This window comes from Molothrus ater, chromosome 1, assembly GCF_012460135.2.
Source record: "Molothrus ater isolate BHLD 08-10-18 breed brown headed cowbird chromosome 1, BPBGC_Mater_1.1, whole genome shotgun sequence".
Lineage (NCBI taxonomy): Eukaryota > Metazoa > Chordata > Aves > Passeriformes > Icteridae > Molothrus > Molothrus ater.
This window is the reverse complement of record NC_050478.2, coordinates 87002722-87019237: the sequence shown is the minus strand read 5'-3', so window position 1 is coordinate 87019237 and position 16516 is coordinate 87002722. Positions and strand designations below refer to the sequence as shown.

Sequence of the window (16516 nt, the reverse complement as noted above, 5' to 3'; positions counted from 1 at the left end):
CGCAGATGTTTTCACATGATTTCCAAAGACTGAGCCATCTGTCTGGTTTTATTTAGACAGGACAAGCAAAACTGGTAGACCATGGAAGCTGATTTCTTTGTTTTGGCTATTTCTAGGTGGAATCAGCATTGTGGGGTTTGGGATGGGTGTCTGCAATGACACTAAATACCAGGTGAAATTAGCTTATTATGGAAGTCCTCGTTTCACACATAATTTTTTTTTTAATCCCCCAGCAAGGATTAAAATTGCACAACATCAGTATATATCAGAATAGCTGATATATACTGAAGTAAAATTTCTTACCTATTTGCTTTCAGATTATATTCTATAACTTTTTTTATTATTTTAAACTAATAGGATTTTACTATGTATTAAAAAACCCACGAAAATATGAAACATAAAGTCAAGATGTAAATACATGCATTTCTGGCATCCTGTCGCTGCACACCATGCATGTCATGGCTTAAAAAAAAAATGGATTTGTACATCACTGAAGGTATACTATGACCATCAGTGGCCAGCTTCACTAGGTGTTAACAGTTTTACATGCTAAAAAAATTTACAAACAGAAGGTAACTGAACAATGTGTTGGTAAATCAAAACTTAAATGCATAACTAAATTCTATGAGAACTGGAAAGGGAGTTTCTAATTTAAGGATGCAAAAACAATACTGAAAACATTGATTCTTTCTGTTTTCTGCAAATCATTAATTTGTTAGCTTTGACAATATATTGAGTACAGGAACTGTAGATGAAAGTGACTGCACAGGTTGGATTTTGGTTTGGTTTTTTCTGCATTCAGTATTTCTGAAATGCTGGCTTTGTCTTATAGTGATGATGAGAGTGTTGCATGTCACCATTGAAAATTAAGTAATTAGAGGGGTCTGGCCCCAAGCACCCATTTTACTGAGGAACCCACTTGTCTTCAACCTTTCTATGCGAAATTCAATAAATTGTTTTAATTACCTTCACCTTCTTTTGGCAGCTGATTTTCATAATCACAATACTACAATGTTTCTTTAACTCAGCTTCAATAGTGGTGCATGTCTAATTATTCCTCTAGTAGGTTACTTCCAAAGCACCAATATCCAACTTGTGGCAACTTACTTGGCTTTTAGCTGTATGTAAGTTCTGTGATATCCTGACAAGAGCTGTGGCATGCAGCCAGGGAAGAAAATGGTAATTTATAAAATCGATGGATAATACCTGTATTTTCACTAGCAGACAGTTACAGTGAGTGAGAATGCCATGTGGAAACAGAGCACAAATGTCACTAGATGACAGCTGCGATGATATGAGCAGACTTTTTAAAATTGGGAGTAGAACCTGAATGTCAGCTATTTAACGGAGTGCCAGCTAATACTGCTCATACTGGAACATATATTAAGCTGTTTGATTAATATATTAGCTCTCACTATAACAAGGCTGGCCCGGGCTCTTGCACATTCTGAATATTTAAATCATTTAACTTTATGATGACATGACAGGGGCCATTAAAACTTGAACACGTACCCTCTGGCAGACAAAAATGCAGCTCTCTACATTGCTGGGAATAATTCACTGAGAAAGGTGTCAGAATTAGACGTGTTTAAGCTCAAGTTAAAATGATGGTTAAAAAATTTCTCATTGCCAACATTATAACCATGCTACGTTTCTGAAAGCAAACTTACTGAAGACTCAGTAACAATGCAGGACTGTCTAGAACAAGATTAACTCTATCCACGTCTGTGACAGAAGGGTTTGCTGCAAAGACCTTTTCAGTAAGACTTATAAACATGTCTTCCTCATCTGGTTGCATTTTATTAGTTCTTGGATTCAGCAGGAAAAACTTTTTCCCTCTTCCTTTCCACTCACTAAAATGAAGCACAGTGCAACTTCCCCATCCTTTTCTCTCTCAGCATTTGGGTACACAATAGTATTTTAGGAACGTTCTCCCTTCACAGAAGGTCCTACCTTATTTTGGGCATAGGACAAAAACCAGTTCAGCTTGAAAATGTTCAAATGCCAGGAAGAAAAAAAAAAGCCAAATCCTAATCTTGCACATTCACAGCAAATTCTGTTCCATAGGTCATTGAAAAACTGAATTTACTTAAAAAACCCTGAAATCCTGAGTAGTATCCAGCTAATAAGAACAGTGCAGATCCTTGTCCTCAATTTCAAGCAGCTACTATGGTTGGCAAGTCATTTGTGTATCCAGTTTAAATTGGGAGTAAATCCATCTAAGTCAGTGGGTTTCATCAACTCATCTTAAAAGACAAAGGTCCTGGCATAGGTTTTTGCTTCCACTGACATCACAAGTAAATATCCCAAAGGCCTGACAACAAAAATATTTTTGCTTAAATTACCACATTGTCCTCAGATGCTACTGCTGTTTTCACTTATCAAGAAAGCTGAAAGAGGGTTGTTAAAACAAACATAACAGCACAAAGTTTGAAATGAGATTGTTGGACTATTATAATAATAGTTTACAATTCCAAGTACACGTATCACTAAATGCACTTCTTCTAACCCATTTCCCAGAGGATTTTTGAGTCACGTACTACTTACCTATACAAGACTTATAAAACCTGCCTTTCCTAAAGCAATGGTTCTTTCCCTCTGACTTGCTGAGTATTTCCACTGAGCATCAAGAGTTAATCAACTGTGCAAACTAACTCAAACATATGACTAAAATTTAGATATAATCTCTGCTATTGGGTATATAAGAGTATGGGGGAAGGTGTTTAAAGCAGGACATGGAAAACACTTCAATTGCAATTTAAATAAATAAAGATAATACACAAAGCCACATAAGCTGCCCAGATAGCAATCTCGACATTATGCTTTTGAACTTCTGCTGTTCAGAGGCGAGTTAAACATCTCACATTCCAACTGCCTCAGAAAGGCTGAATAAAATTTTACTCATGCACTAAAAGATTGGACTGTCACAAAGTGATGGATGGCTTTTCTATGCTCTCTGTAGGGCATTTCAATACCATAGACTCCAAGTGCTCTTGATTAAAAGGCGACATTCTCATTTAGGGTCCTGTCAGTGCCTGAGCATAAAACCATTATCATTCACCTGCACTGGTGGTTCCAGTGACAAAATACTTACCAAAATGTATAAAATACTAATTACTTTAGTCACTTTGATAGAGGTATAAAACACCCTAATGCAAAGCTCTATTATGATGTGTGAGGGTTAGAATTCAAAATTAAAAATGCAACCAAAGGGAGAATAAGATTTTAATTACATTGCCCACCTCTCAAGCATTTCTTAAAAACCTGGGGGAAAAAGACAGAGCAATTTCATGACACAAGATCTCCTTTTATAATGGTACTGCTGACTTAAAAAAAAAAAAAAAAAACAACAAACAAACCTAGAAAAACTCAAGTTCAATTTCTTCTCTTCAAAATTATTAAGCAGTCAAACACAGAATAAGATGACAAGCCTCAGTAAAAAGCTTGGATTTATTCTCAAGAGATTTCAAATGTCAAATATGTTTTCCCATTTAAAGACATTTAAGTACTGTGATAGGCAAATTTTTATAACTTACAGATATTTAAAGGAAAAAAAATTACTATTTCCTGTGGGGAAAAGTCTCAAATAAAATGTAATTGGGACACAACTGTGAATAGCTTCACGCTATCCCAGAAAAACTTGGTTTAATTTGCATTTGCCACAAAGGTCCCTTTGGCTTAAATAATAGCAAGGGATCTCTCACTTTTAGATTTCATTTGGTGGATTGGGACTGCTCCTTGTTTATAAAGTTTGACAGTTTTCTTTATTAAGAAAATTGTAACTTGGACAAATTACTATTCATAAGCATAAGCTGAATGGCACTGCCAAAGTGGCCCTAGAGCTAAAACTTTCAGTTTATGTAGAATCCAAAAGCACATGTTGGGTCATACTTGTATCAAGGATAAAAGTGAGCTCAGCTAACAGAATATTTTGATCCCTCTAAATAAAAAGGTCTCCTAAATTGATGGGCTTTAAGACTGAAAATGGATGGAAGCATACTAGCAAAAAAGACTACAGTAAATCACAATTGAATTTTTATAAAAAAACTGCCAGTATGTTCCTTTCTCTATCAGAAAAAAATCAGTCAAGGACTTTGGCTAAACTGCATCCTAAAGTTTAAAATACATCATTTGATACAGAACAGCTAAGGTCAAAGTACTTCTGGAGAAAAGAGTGGAGGATTACAATATTCCAGTATGCTCATGTGCCATTAACATTGTAATGCTGCCCAGGGAGCATACCAGAATCCCTGTGCTGAGTAACAGCCTTCAGCCAAGGCAGGAGAAGGATCCAAGTCCATTCATCTACACGTGACTGAATCAAGGACAAGGAAAGCAAAAAGTTATCAGCACCTATGATTGATGGGAGACTAATTTCATTCTGAAAAAAATAAACAAAAAAAAACCCCTTCAGTTTCCACATTGTAGTTTATTCTGTAGAACATCATCCATTCTGATGGGAAATAACACTTGAGTAACAAAGAAAAACAAAACAACATTTCTTCAAGGAAAGTCAATTGAATAGTTTCAACTGAAAACAGGGGGTATCTTTCAGAGCTCCTATTCCATCTATTTTGCTAAGGAAAAAACACACCTGGATAAGAAGAGTTAAATTTTACCTTTAGAATGTTTTGGACTATTGGGTAAACCAGTACAGAAAACAAATATTCACTTTTGCATTTTCCCTATTTTTTGTACATTTTAGCACTTGATTCTGTTTTTCTTGTCACTTTGGGGATATTAAAATTGTAGTTTTATTTCATTTCTGCTAACCACACTACTTCTGCCATGGTGCATTGCAGTCTAAAGTTACTTAGAAGAAGGTTTTTCCGTTTGTGCACAGGTATTTAAGATTGCCATACTGAAACACCATGTCAGAAACACAAAGCTAGGGTACACTGATCTATGAAACATTGCAATGCTACAGGAACAGAGAATAAAAACATTCTTTCTACAGACCTCCAAAAAGTTATCAAAGGTATAATGTATCAGAGAGCAGTAATTTTATCTGATGCTCCAAAGGTCTTTTAAAGACAAGAATATAAACTATACCTCAGACTTTAAACTTCTTCAAGCTAAATCTATCATCTTTATTGTTTGTCTCATATTATTGGACAAAAAAAATCTGGTTGCACATGCCCTGAATACTGCATTCACTTTCCTTTCCTAGTAAACTCACTACCCACCATTCCAACTTTGACTAGTGCACCAGTTTCCTGTACTCAGCAGAACTGCATTATCCAATGGATACCTACATTTAACTGGATAATGAAAAAAAACCAACCTGACAACTAAACCAAAATAAACATATGGCAAATTCTAATTTAGATGAAAATAAGGCAATATAAGTATCTCTTGCAGACTATTTTGAGGCTGCTCAGGAGAAAAAGGGAAGACAGAGTTGTATGGTAGAGCTAATTTGAAGGCAAATTTCTGACATATTTCTGCAAAAACATTTGTACAAGTAGGTGGTTGTTTACTCAGCTATGCAAGTTCTGTGGCACTTCACCCTGATACCATATATTGAAGTTGAGGAACTGCAGCAAATCTGAAAAGTGCCAGACAGTTCATGTTTTCAAATAAACTTCTATCCCAACTGCCTTTTTTGCTTGAAATAAAACAGAACTATTAAAAGACTTGACTTGCCACTACATTAGAATCAGTGAAGTTTTGGTATCACATCCACAATTGTAGGTGAGGGGGGAAACATAGTATTTAACATTTTGTGGTGCGTTTAACAGGATCCTGTTTTAAGACATTTCCCACAATGAATTATTCAGCAAATAAAAAAATACCTTTTGGACAGATAAAATTTTAAAGCATAAAAAGGGCAAGTCTGTGTCTTTAAAAAAAGGCAATTCTGGCTGCAACAAGTAGGTTTAACAAAAAGTCAGATGAAAACGGAATTTCTGACTGGAGGAAATTCAAGGTCATTAATGTGAGACTTAAACTAGCACTTCTAGTTCTAGACTATGTAAATAAAGATAATCAATTAAAGAATAAGACCTTTCCAGATTACTACTTTGGTTTGAGGAGCCTGAGTACACTGTGCATACATCAAGTAAAAATGGCCTTCTTCTATTCCAGTTTGCTGACTTTACCAGCTAATTTTGTTGTCAGAACATTGTCCTGTCCTTTCAAAGGGAGAGCAGTTCTACTAAAACATAACCATTGTTACAGTATAGGGAGACTTAATACTGTCTAAATGGAGTTGTTGATTTTTGTGGTAGTTTTCACGTTTGAATCTGCCTATGACAGAGGTGTAGGACTGTTTGTTCAGGGAGAGGACACACCCATCTTAGTCACACAATCCGACATCTGGAAGGTGACACAGTAACACTGAATCACTGAGGCTGGAAGAGGTCTCAGGAGGTCACCAGCTCACCTCCTGCTCAAAGCAGGGTCAAAACTGACCTTGGACTAGATTCATGGGGCTTTGCCCCAGCCGGCCCCAAACACTTCCAAGAGCAGAGATTGCACAACTCTCCGTGCAGCTCTCCGTCTCCTTGGCTAGAAATCAATATCTTATAAAATAGAAAACACTGGTTGTAGCAACAAAAAGCTCTTTTGGTCTTAAGCAGTCATATAATTCACATTAATTACTGCCCTAATTTCCGCATGTTCCAATTCAGCAGTATTTTGCTGTAGTCCTGATGGTTTCAGGGCATAAATGTAGCAAAGTTTTTAAGTAGAGGAGTAATCGTTTATTAAAGGTACTAGTTTATCTGGAAAATTAGGACAAGTTTTTTGGATGCACTGCATACCAATACACCACAGATTCAACAGAAAGACTTTTTATGGCACATAACTTTCACACAGTTTCCGAGAGGGTTTTAACTCCCTCCACCTTTATCAAATGATGAGTGTTTTCACAATACTTTCTCCCTTGCCTGATGAATATTGCCTTTATTCCTGAGATGCCAATAAACTTTGCTTCAAATATGGTCTCCTTGATTCATATCTAACCAAACTCCAAGAAGGAGTTCTATATTTAGCTTGGGAAGTTGCTGTTTCACTTTCAAATATGAGAAAACACTTAAATGCCTGAAATTTGATTTGAGCTTTCCAGCTGTACTGCTTAAGTGACACTAGCCACACCTGTAAATCTTGTCTAATTTATGCAGAAACTATCATAGGTGTCTCAGCCTTTCCTGCCTTTCTTCTTGTTCTTTCATTAACTCAGAAAAGTAAAAATTTGAGGAAGCAATATATAAGGCTGTCATGATGAGCACACTGCATCCTTATGATCATTAGGGTAAGTAAAGCTACAAGCATGTCAACACTCCAAGGGCAAGAACTCAAAAACCTAAGTTGCTTAAAATTGTGTAGAAGGTTTTACCTCTAGGCCTGTGTATGTTTGCAGAATGAGCTATGTTTTTGAATTACATCAGGTTTTATGTAGTACACATATTAGGTAGGTTGTACACAGAAGCATGGATTTTTGTGTGTTTATTGAAAATTAATTAGTTACACAACAAATCATACTTTGTTTAATAAATGATAAAGAGGCAAATATGACACTGAGTCTCTTTTCATGGGGTAAATCTGAGCAATGGCCTACAATGCTTTATAAAAGGAATTTTATCTTTTAATTTTCAAAAACACTCCTTATCCACAGTAGGGTCTTTTAATCAGCAAGGACAGGTTTTCTTCCTGAGTCAGCCAGTACTTACATCCTGGAGCAGGACAATTACAAGACATGTAGCCACAGATATTCACCCCTTCCAAAATTATGGCTCTGCCACAGTGTAAGTATGTATTACTCACAAAAGAGTTTCCTTCTATCCATTTCAAATTTGTCTCTTGAATTAACAGTATTGCATTTTTACTACAACATAAACACATCTTATTAGATGGCGTTAGATGAAATTAGATTTCACTTTTTGTTTGGAGTTTAGAAAGGAAGTTCTGATCCCTGTTTGCAGAACTGTGTTTTTTGTATTAAAATTATCATAAGACCAAACATGTAACAGAAATAAAGACCTAAAATACATAAGCAGACCATTCTGATAACCATGTTTATTACCAAACTATGGATTTGTTCTCTTTGGAGCAGAGAGCAAACCTCCATCCTTGGCTGTAGAGGAGAACACCTTTCCACACTCCCACACCAGATCTGCTTTTAGCCCAGTGGTTAGGGTGTGCTTGGGAAAAAAGGGTTTGAATCCCTTCAGGCAGTGGCAGGAACAGGTAACATCAAGTGGAGGACAGATTAGGGAGTTTAAGGACAGATGATATAAAAAGCGAGTGTCAGTGCATAAGTGTGCTTCTGCTTTTGAAAGAAAGGATATAATACCTGCTTTCAAAAAGGCAGATGTTCATGGTTCTGAATCCCAAGTAGAATGAGTTTCCTAAATCTTCAGGGAGAAGTATAATTAGGACCAGTACATATTTCTTGATAACTTATTTTGGTGGCATCTCACAGTTAGCAGAATCAGCTGAGGGACTTAGAGGCTGACAGACAAGCAATATGACAGCTGAAGCTGTCACTTTCCAGGCCTTCCTGCAGGCAGGGACACGGAACCAAGCATTTTATTTAGTCTGTTACAGTCAACTAATGAAATCTGAAATTAGGAGTATGCAAGCTCATGAAGTAGGTCGCTTGTAGTGGACAAGTGTTTTCCTTGCCACTTGGTCGTGCCTCTTCCTTGTGCTACACCCCACGGCTGCTAGAGTTCCCTGGGAATCCATCCAGTTCACCAGGGCAGCAGCAGCAATGCAGCTTCCAGGGGAGGGGGAATGTTTGCAAATCCTGACAGCAGACCTCTATCACTGGGAACAGGTCTGGGGAGAGCCAAAGCTGGCATGATGCACACAGCTGGAGCATGCAGCTGAGACTTGTGGAGGTGGATAAGAGGGAAGAAGATAGGAGGAGACTGGGATTCCAGTAATGAGAAACTGATCCATTTGCCTAATTGAGCCTCTTAGAGTTGCAGGTGTGCTTTGCAGTGAGGCAACACACACTGTTTATGGATATGAATTCTTGTGTCAGGGCCAGGAATACTTCCCAACACAGTGTGTCACAGCTTTTATGGCTTTCTTCAGGTTTAAATAAACAGCCAATCTCTCCATTCTGTTTTCTTGGAATGCTTGAAAAATGTGTTCACAACCCTCCTGGCTAATAAATTATTTTAGCCTTTCTAATCCAAAATGAACACATTAAATAAACAGATATAATATATAATTGATATAACTTACAAATGCTTCGCTACAGCAAGAATTGAAGTTACTACCAAACACAATTATTGCACTTTAGAAAAATGTGAAAAACAGTCTAACACCACTTCAAATCTACAATATCTAGACAGTTAAGTTACTGCAAATTTTCTTTTGTTAATCTGAATATTTTACAGCACTAACTGGATTCTGAGATCACTTTTTAGGGGTACTATCTCTCCAGAGAAAATTTCATGCTAAAGTACATGTATGAGGTGGTTTAGATTGCTCTTTCTCCTTCAAAAAAAATAACCTATCCTATTTTATCTCCTTGTGATAGAAGTGGAGAACCATCTTTATTAAGTCACCTAAATTTCCTACATGTTTATTATGAATCCTGAAACTAGGTGTGATCATAGTAAGACTCCATTTTATGTTAACTAAAGGAGAGATTAAAATTGTCTGCTAGGACAAGTGAAGAAGAGTAAAAAACCCATGACACCAGCATACTGATGCTCATAGTAAAAGACAACACACATATGCTTTTGCCTTTCTACAACATAACACATCTGTGTTTACTGTAAAACTAAAATCTATTCACATTTGGTTGGGTGAGGTAGGTAATTCTTTGAGATTGGCATTGTCTGGTTTAGAAATTCACATACTTTTATGATTATAGATCATCTGAAGCCTTCAAAATGTGATAAATGTCAAGCAAAGTTAATTCTTAGCTCTGTTTTGACAGTTTCCTTTTTAACCTAGATTGCTCTAGAAAAGCAATTCCCTTTTTAAAATACAGCTAAGCTTAAAACACACATAAATTTTGCCAGATTTCTGTAGAAAATCTGCTTTTTGTCTTTTAATTACCATTTTTCCTCATCAGGGACTGGAGGGATTCTCATTCTTTAACAATTTAACTTCAAATGTGCAAGTGACAAAAAATGGTGCTTCGGGATAATCCCGTTTCTCCTTAGAGGAGTGCCTGAAAATAAGATGTATTTTGGGAAGAGTATTGCAGCTATTCACTATCAGCTTTGTTGCAGAAAGTATCTTTGTGGTGCAGACTCTGAAAGGATTAGATATAAGCACTGACCCTCTGAGAGCTTCCATCTGAGAGCTGCAAGTCTGGGGGATTTTCTCTGTGGTCTGGTGACACGTACTGTGAGGCCAGAGCGCGTTAGTATGTGTGGGATAGCTCTGCCAATTGAAATGCTACCTGCTAAATCTCTTGTTAAGACACGGCAATTTGTTTTGAACCGCCTGCCAGTTTTGTAAGAGCCAAAACTCTTGGGTAGGGTTTGGTACAATTGTGCAAGTGGCTGAACTTGAAGAGTTCACCTTAGTAGTTTTTATCAGTAACTAGCAATCACCTGCAATCTATCATGGTATCTGTATTTTATCCAATGGAAGTGTCATTTAAATCAAGTTAATTAGGTTTGAATTAACATCCCGTGGGAACACATTGTATCTTTTAAAGATACTATTCCAGGCAAGCAGTAGCCTCAGACTGGAACTGCTTCACTGGTTAAATTAATGCATTTTTGTTACAATCTTACAGGATGAGAGAGGTTTTAAAACAAAAAGTGTAGTCTAGAGCATAATGACATTATAGCTTTTTAATAAACTGGCAAATAGATATGCACTTATATCTCCTTACTAGTATACTGTGTCAGATTCTTCTGTCTTTCAGGGCAGGTGGACTGGTGAGAAATGCTACTTATTTATTAAATTCCCAACTACAAAGCAGAATCATGCTTTTCTGTAGCAGAAAGTCTAATATGGTCTAGCAGAAAGTCTGTAAGTCTAATAAGCCTAATACTAAAATAATTAGAATAAGTTTGGTATCATACTGGTTGCAGTAAACAAGGTCTGAAGTGGTAAGTAGGTAATTTTTAATTTTCACTCAGAGAGTTGTCATACTGTGCACACTGAAGGAGGTCCTCTATGAGGTTGTCCCAGAACATGGTGACAGCAGCAGCTCAGCTCAGTAGCTCTAGTGGTACTTGCCAATTCTGTAGCTAAACTCATTCACCCTAGTCTTGATTTTCAGGAACTAACATCCAGATCAAATGGGCTCTTTAAAAAAAAAAGATATTTTAAAATTGATTTGATGGTTTCCTACTAAGAGTGCTAGGCTTGGTAAAACAGCATAACAGGAGAATTGATTAAATTTACTGAAACTTAGGGTCAAATTCTGTGCTGTTTATGTACTAGGATAAGCTCCCTGCCTTTAGTGGGCAGCCTTTGAGTACATAACAGTAACCATGTTAATATGTATATATTGAAGTCAACTTATTGAACTTACAGCTGTCTATCAGAACTGTGAAATCTGATGATCTTCAGTTTATGAGATAAAAACATCATAATACAGATACATCTAAAATAAAAATGGAGTTCTAATTGTATCAGAGTCACTCCATTTATTTTTGTGTGGTGCATTAGACAAGCTTATTTAACAGGATAGTAACAAAACCATTTTGATTTTATTTTATAAGATTGTTATATAGCTTTTGCTGGTAAGCATAGAATGAGAAATACAGAAAGCATTAAGCAGACATATCAGTAGTACTGCTGCAATAATAATAATTATAGATAAAATCAATATAAATACCTCACCAGTTTAAGTCTGAAGTTATTTCACAAATAATGTAAGCAAATTTAATTTACCACATTATTTAGCATAATTTCTCTCTTTAATTTTTCCTATGATAAAATCAGAAACTTTTTTCCACATCATTCTCCTATCTTACTGCAAATTCTATTTTTAAATATTGTTAGGTGTCAGGAAAAAGCATTTTACTTTATTACTTACATCTTGATCTAGAATATACTCTTTTAAAAGCTTCCTGTTGCAGTATAATTTATAAAAATAATGGTGTGAACACTAAAGGAGAGCAACTGGTGGCATTTTAAGATCAGTATCAGAGATTCTATCCCAGGTTAAGTGATAGTAATTAATGAGACAGGAGACCTGGAAACAAGTCTGAACAACAGCCAGGGATGGAGCTGAATCAGCAGCTACTGGGAACCACTGGGCAGGGATATCTAAGGGAATGGTGCTGTATAAATCACTACACAGCACTGGTTTTGACACATTAATGTTACCATTTAATATACATAATAATCCTCAACAGGGCGGAAGCAAAGTCTGAGGTATTTTGCAGTGGCACAACAACATGGGAGGAATAATTGTGTAATGCTGATGAAAGTGAAGTAATCAATTTGCAATCATGCTTTCCTGTAAACTCACTTTTAATATTACATTTGGTAAATACAGGCATTATGTCCAAAAAGCATGTGTCTCCTTCTGCAGACATGACTGACAAGCCCTATGAGCAATGTGCTTCCAAAACAAACATGACTCAATACCTTTGGGTCGGTAACTCACACAAATCACACAGAATGTTCTGAGTTGGAAGGGACCAACAAAGATCATCAATTCCAGCTCTCAAGTGAATGGCCCATATGGGAATTGAACCCAGAACCTTGGTGTTACTAGCACAACACTCTAAAGAAAAGATGAAGAATGTTTTTTGGTAATGTTCCTAAGGTGTATCTTAGAGAAAGTAGCAATTCACACGTTGGAGAAACAAAATCAAAATATGGTTTATAAAAATCTGTATGGTGTGTGATAATTCTGCCTTCTTGTAGGATATACACAGTCACTCAAACTAGTTGATTACACTGCTATTCTTAAGTAATTTTTTTATATAAAAAATGAACACATTCTTGAAATTTGCAGTTTTACCAGACCAGCGTGTCTTTCAGGGTGAGCATTGTGACAGCTGCTTGTGACATACAGCACATGAGGGAAAATCTAAATATACAATTTGCAGAACTAACAAAAATCCCTTTTTGTTTAATTTCACAAAGTTGGAATCAGACACATGGGGATGTTCACAGTTGGCACAATGTGAAGTGTATTGTCACATAGGCCAGCACAAGGTTCTCAGCAGAAGTTACTACTTAATACAACAAGGGGTCCCCAGATCTAAGTTGACCCCTGCAGGTAGTTTTAAACCTTCCAGGAGGGATTATCTTACCTGCAGTCTGCTAGCTGACCAAGGAAATAATGTCAGTTTACTTAAAACACAAACCATTTAATGCTGAGCTGTGGTATGACATGTTTTGGTGTGCTATGGCATAATCAACATTTTTAACTCAAAACATGCAGAGCCCCCATTTAATTTCTGTTTGAACTGGCTTACTCCAGAACTAGCCAGCAACATTGAATGAGATTGCTAGAATGAGCTGTTTCTTGTCCCATTCCTGAGGTTACACATTTTCCGAGGCATTTTTTTATTTTCCTTGTGGGATTGGTCTGCACTGCTGAAGTCAATGAATGCGTACGATGACTTGGATGTTGTGTTGAGAAAATACTTCTTTCTCCACTGAAATGACTTGTGAGAAGAATTACAAAAACTGTTTGTCACACAGTATTGAAACCCAGCTTGAGTAAGAAATCATGGATTGTCTCATAACACTGGAAACTGTCCACAAGATTAAGTTTGGTGTGAACTTTGGAAAACAGTTTTAGAGGCTGAAGGGAAGTCTTAAGCACGAATTCCTTTATACACATTTAAGTTAGATATCAATATATAATGCTTTATATCTGCATACACACACATACACACATATGCACAGAACAGACTGCTCCACACTGGAAAATTCAGATCATCATCTCTATCACATCTTGAAAAAGTTGTCAAACATGATCATGTCAGGCAGTAATTTTTCACAGTTGTGGCGCAGTTTGTTAGTGGCATTAAGCACTGTGGTGTGTAGTCCCCGTCCTAGGATCAGCCCACCAGAAAAGAAACCATGTAACTACCACGGGGTGAAAACAAGAGCATCGTTCAAAGGAGGAAGAGTTTGTGTCTGTGCTCTCGTGCGTGCAAAATGGCTTCTATTTGCCTGGAGAGAAGATTGCTGAAAAATGCATGAGTATTTTTCCTGATGTGAAAACAAGCAACCTAACTGAGAGTAGGGCAGACTTTGTAGCTATGCTACTGTTATAGCTCATGAAATATTACTGACAAGAATCATTTCTAGGGGGAAGAAACGAATCTGCCATTTTTTCCAACCGTCTTTTGACCACTGTAGCTACCAAAATCTTTCTGCAAGTAATCCAAGACATAACACCATCTCAAGTCTATACAGATGTCATGTACACACTGACTCTGAACATCTTCTAGGACTTCATTCTGGAGCATGAGATGCCACCTCATCATCAAGAGGCAGATGAAGAACAGAATTTTTTGAGTAATTGCTTATTTCTATAATGGTGTGATCTACACCTCATCATCAAGAGGCAGACGACATCAACTTGGGGATGGGTGCTGGCATGACACAACACAGAAAATGAGGCTGCACCACCCACTGGGATTGAGGTTTAGAGTTTAGGACAAACTGACATTAATATCCCTTCTCCCTCCCTGATTGACCCTGTTCCCCAAAACTCAGGCTCTGAGGTTACATCTTTATTTCACATGTAAATCTTCTATCCATCCACTCAGTCCAACTGAGAGAAGGCCATGTGCACTGCACACAGCAGACCCAGCAGCTGCTGGAACGTGCTCTGTCCAGCACTAGTCCCTCCTCCGCCACAGCTCGGCTGCCTCACACTGAAATCAGCATCACGCAGGGTCGGAGATTTGTCAATGTGGGGGCACGCAGGGAGCTCGGGCACGGCACAACCCCGCGTACAGAGCTGGCACAACCCCGCGTACAGAGCTGCTGCTGCTGGAGGCGAATGCAGGAAGGGAACAGAGAGCTGCGGGGCGCCTTGCTCAGGACGTGTCGCCCACCACACGTGTGTGTCACCACACGCGGTATCTCGGTGCTCACACACGCAGCCTCCTTCCACGGCATCCCGCTTAAGCACACCGGCCCGGGGAAGGGGGGGAACGCCGCCACCGGCCCAGCTGCGCCCATGGCGGGGAGGGGACACAACCTCCACGCTGCAGCGGCACGAAGGGAGGCCCCACAGTCGGCGTCCCGACCTCTGAAGGGCCCCGCCGGCCCGAGGGACACCGCAGCGGGCTCGGCAGCTCCCAGCGCGGCCACGGGCGGGACGGGACGGAAGAGGCAGGGGTGCCGGGGAAGGCGGGCGTGTCCCGCGATACCCGCGGCACCGGGAGCGGGGACAGCCCCGGCGGGAACGGGCTGCGGGACACACTCCCAGCACGGCGGGAAAGGGCGGGCAAAGGCAGGCCGCTACCGCGCATGCGCGCCGGCCGCCCCCCTCTCACCATTACCTGTGAGCCGCCGGGCGCCGTCGCCTTCTTTTTCTTGGCGGGGCCGCCGCCGGTGCCCGGGCTCGCCGGGCGCTTCTTGCTGCGCGACGCAGCCCCGGCAGGAGACGAGGCGGCGGCGGGGACCAGGCTCGCCATGCCGCCCTGCTCCGCGCCCGGGCCGGGACCGCTCCCGTCCCCCGGCAGCTGTGGCGGTGCTGCTGCCGCGCATGCGCGGTGATGGCCCGGCCCGGGTCGGGCCTGGTCGGGGAGGCCGATGGCGAGCGGGGCTTGGCCGGCGCTTGTGAGGCGTAGAGCTCGGAAGGAAGCAGCTCTGCCGCCTCCTCGTTGCCCTGCAGTGTCATGGGCCACTACTGAGAGACCTGGCTGCGGTGGCAGCCTCGGCCCGGGGTAGCCCGTGAGCGTGGGAGGTGGCAAAGTGTGCCAAGGTGAGGGGTTTCTCCCCGGAGAGGGTGAGCGGGACTGCAAAAGGCGCTGGGTCTGAGTCATTTATAGCACAGAGGCCTTTGCAGTTGGACTTAATGATATTAAAGATCTCTTCCGACCTTGACAATTCTATGGTTCTAACTGTGTAACCTTTGAAAATGCAAATTTAAAATTAAAAATTTCTACAGCTGGCTGATACTGTGATTGCCTGTCTGGGTAACTCGTATTGCTTAAGATTTGGTTGCTTCTACAATGTTTTGGCTTGGTTAGTGGCCTGGTCTAGTGATTTTTCCTCTTGGAATGTGGAATAGTTTTGCACTGGAGAAGCATAGTAGAATAGATTTGAAGGGATTTGGACTGTGCTCTAAAGAGTTTTCATGGTCCTCTTACCATGTGTGCTGTTTTACACCATGCCCCAGAGAACTGGTTGGTGGCGAGGTGATGTTGCACAGTTCTTAAACTGCTTAGTGACTGAGAAAACTTCTGAGCTTTGCGCTTGCATGCACCTGCATTCAACATGCTGGTCAACTTATTGCCATGTTTTTTTTGAGCTGCTTGTACGCAGTGCCAGTTTGCCAGGTTTCCAACTGCATGCAATCCTGTCCCAGCACATGCCTTGCGGAGAGGCAGAGGTCCAAGAAGTTGATATTTGGGCATAAAAATTAGGTCACGTTTATAGA

General features: G+C 39.6%; 1 protein-coding gene across 1 annotated transcript in view; it reads right to left on the bottom strand.

Moving 5' to 3' along the window:
* INO80C (INO80 complex subunit C) overlaps positions 1–15673 on the bottom strand; it is a 30272-nt gene extending 14599 nt beyond the window's left edge. Inside the window, exon 1 of the mRNA XM_036378630.2 lies at positions 15414–15673. Within this exon, the coding sequence (XP_036234523.1) occupies positions 15414–15548 (135 nt within the window). The 5' untranslated portion in view covers positions 15549–15673. The remainder of the gene's footprint in view (positions 1–15413) is intronic.
* Between the last annotated feature and the right edge of the window lie 843 nt (positions 15674–16516).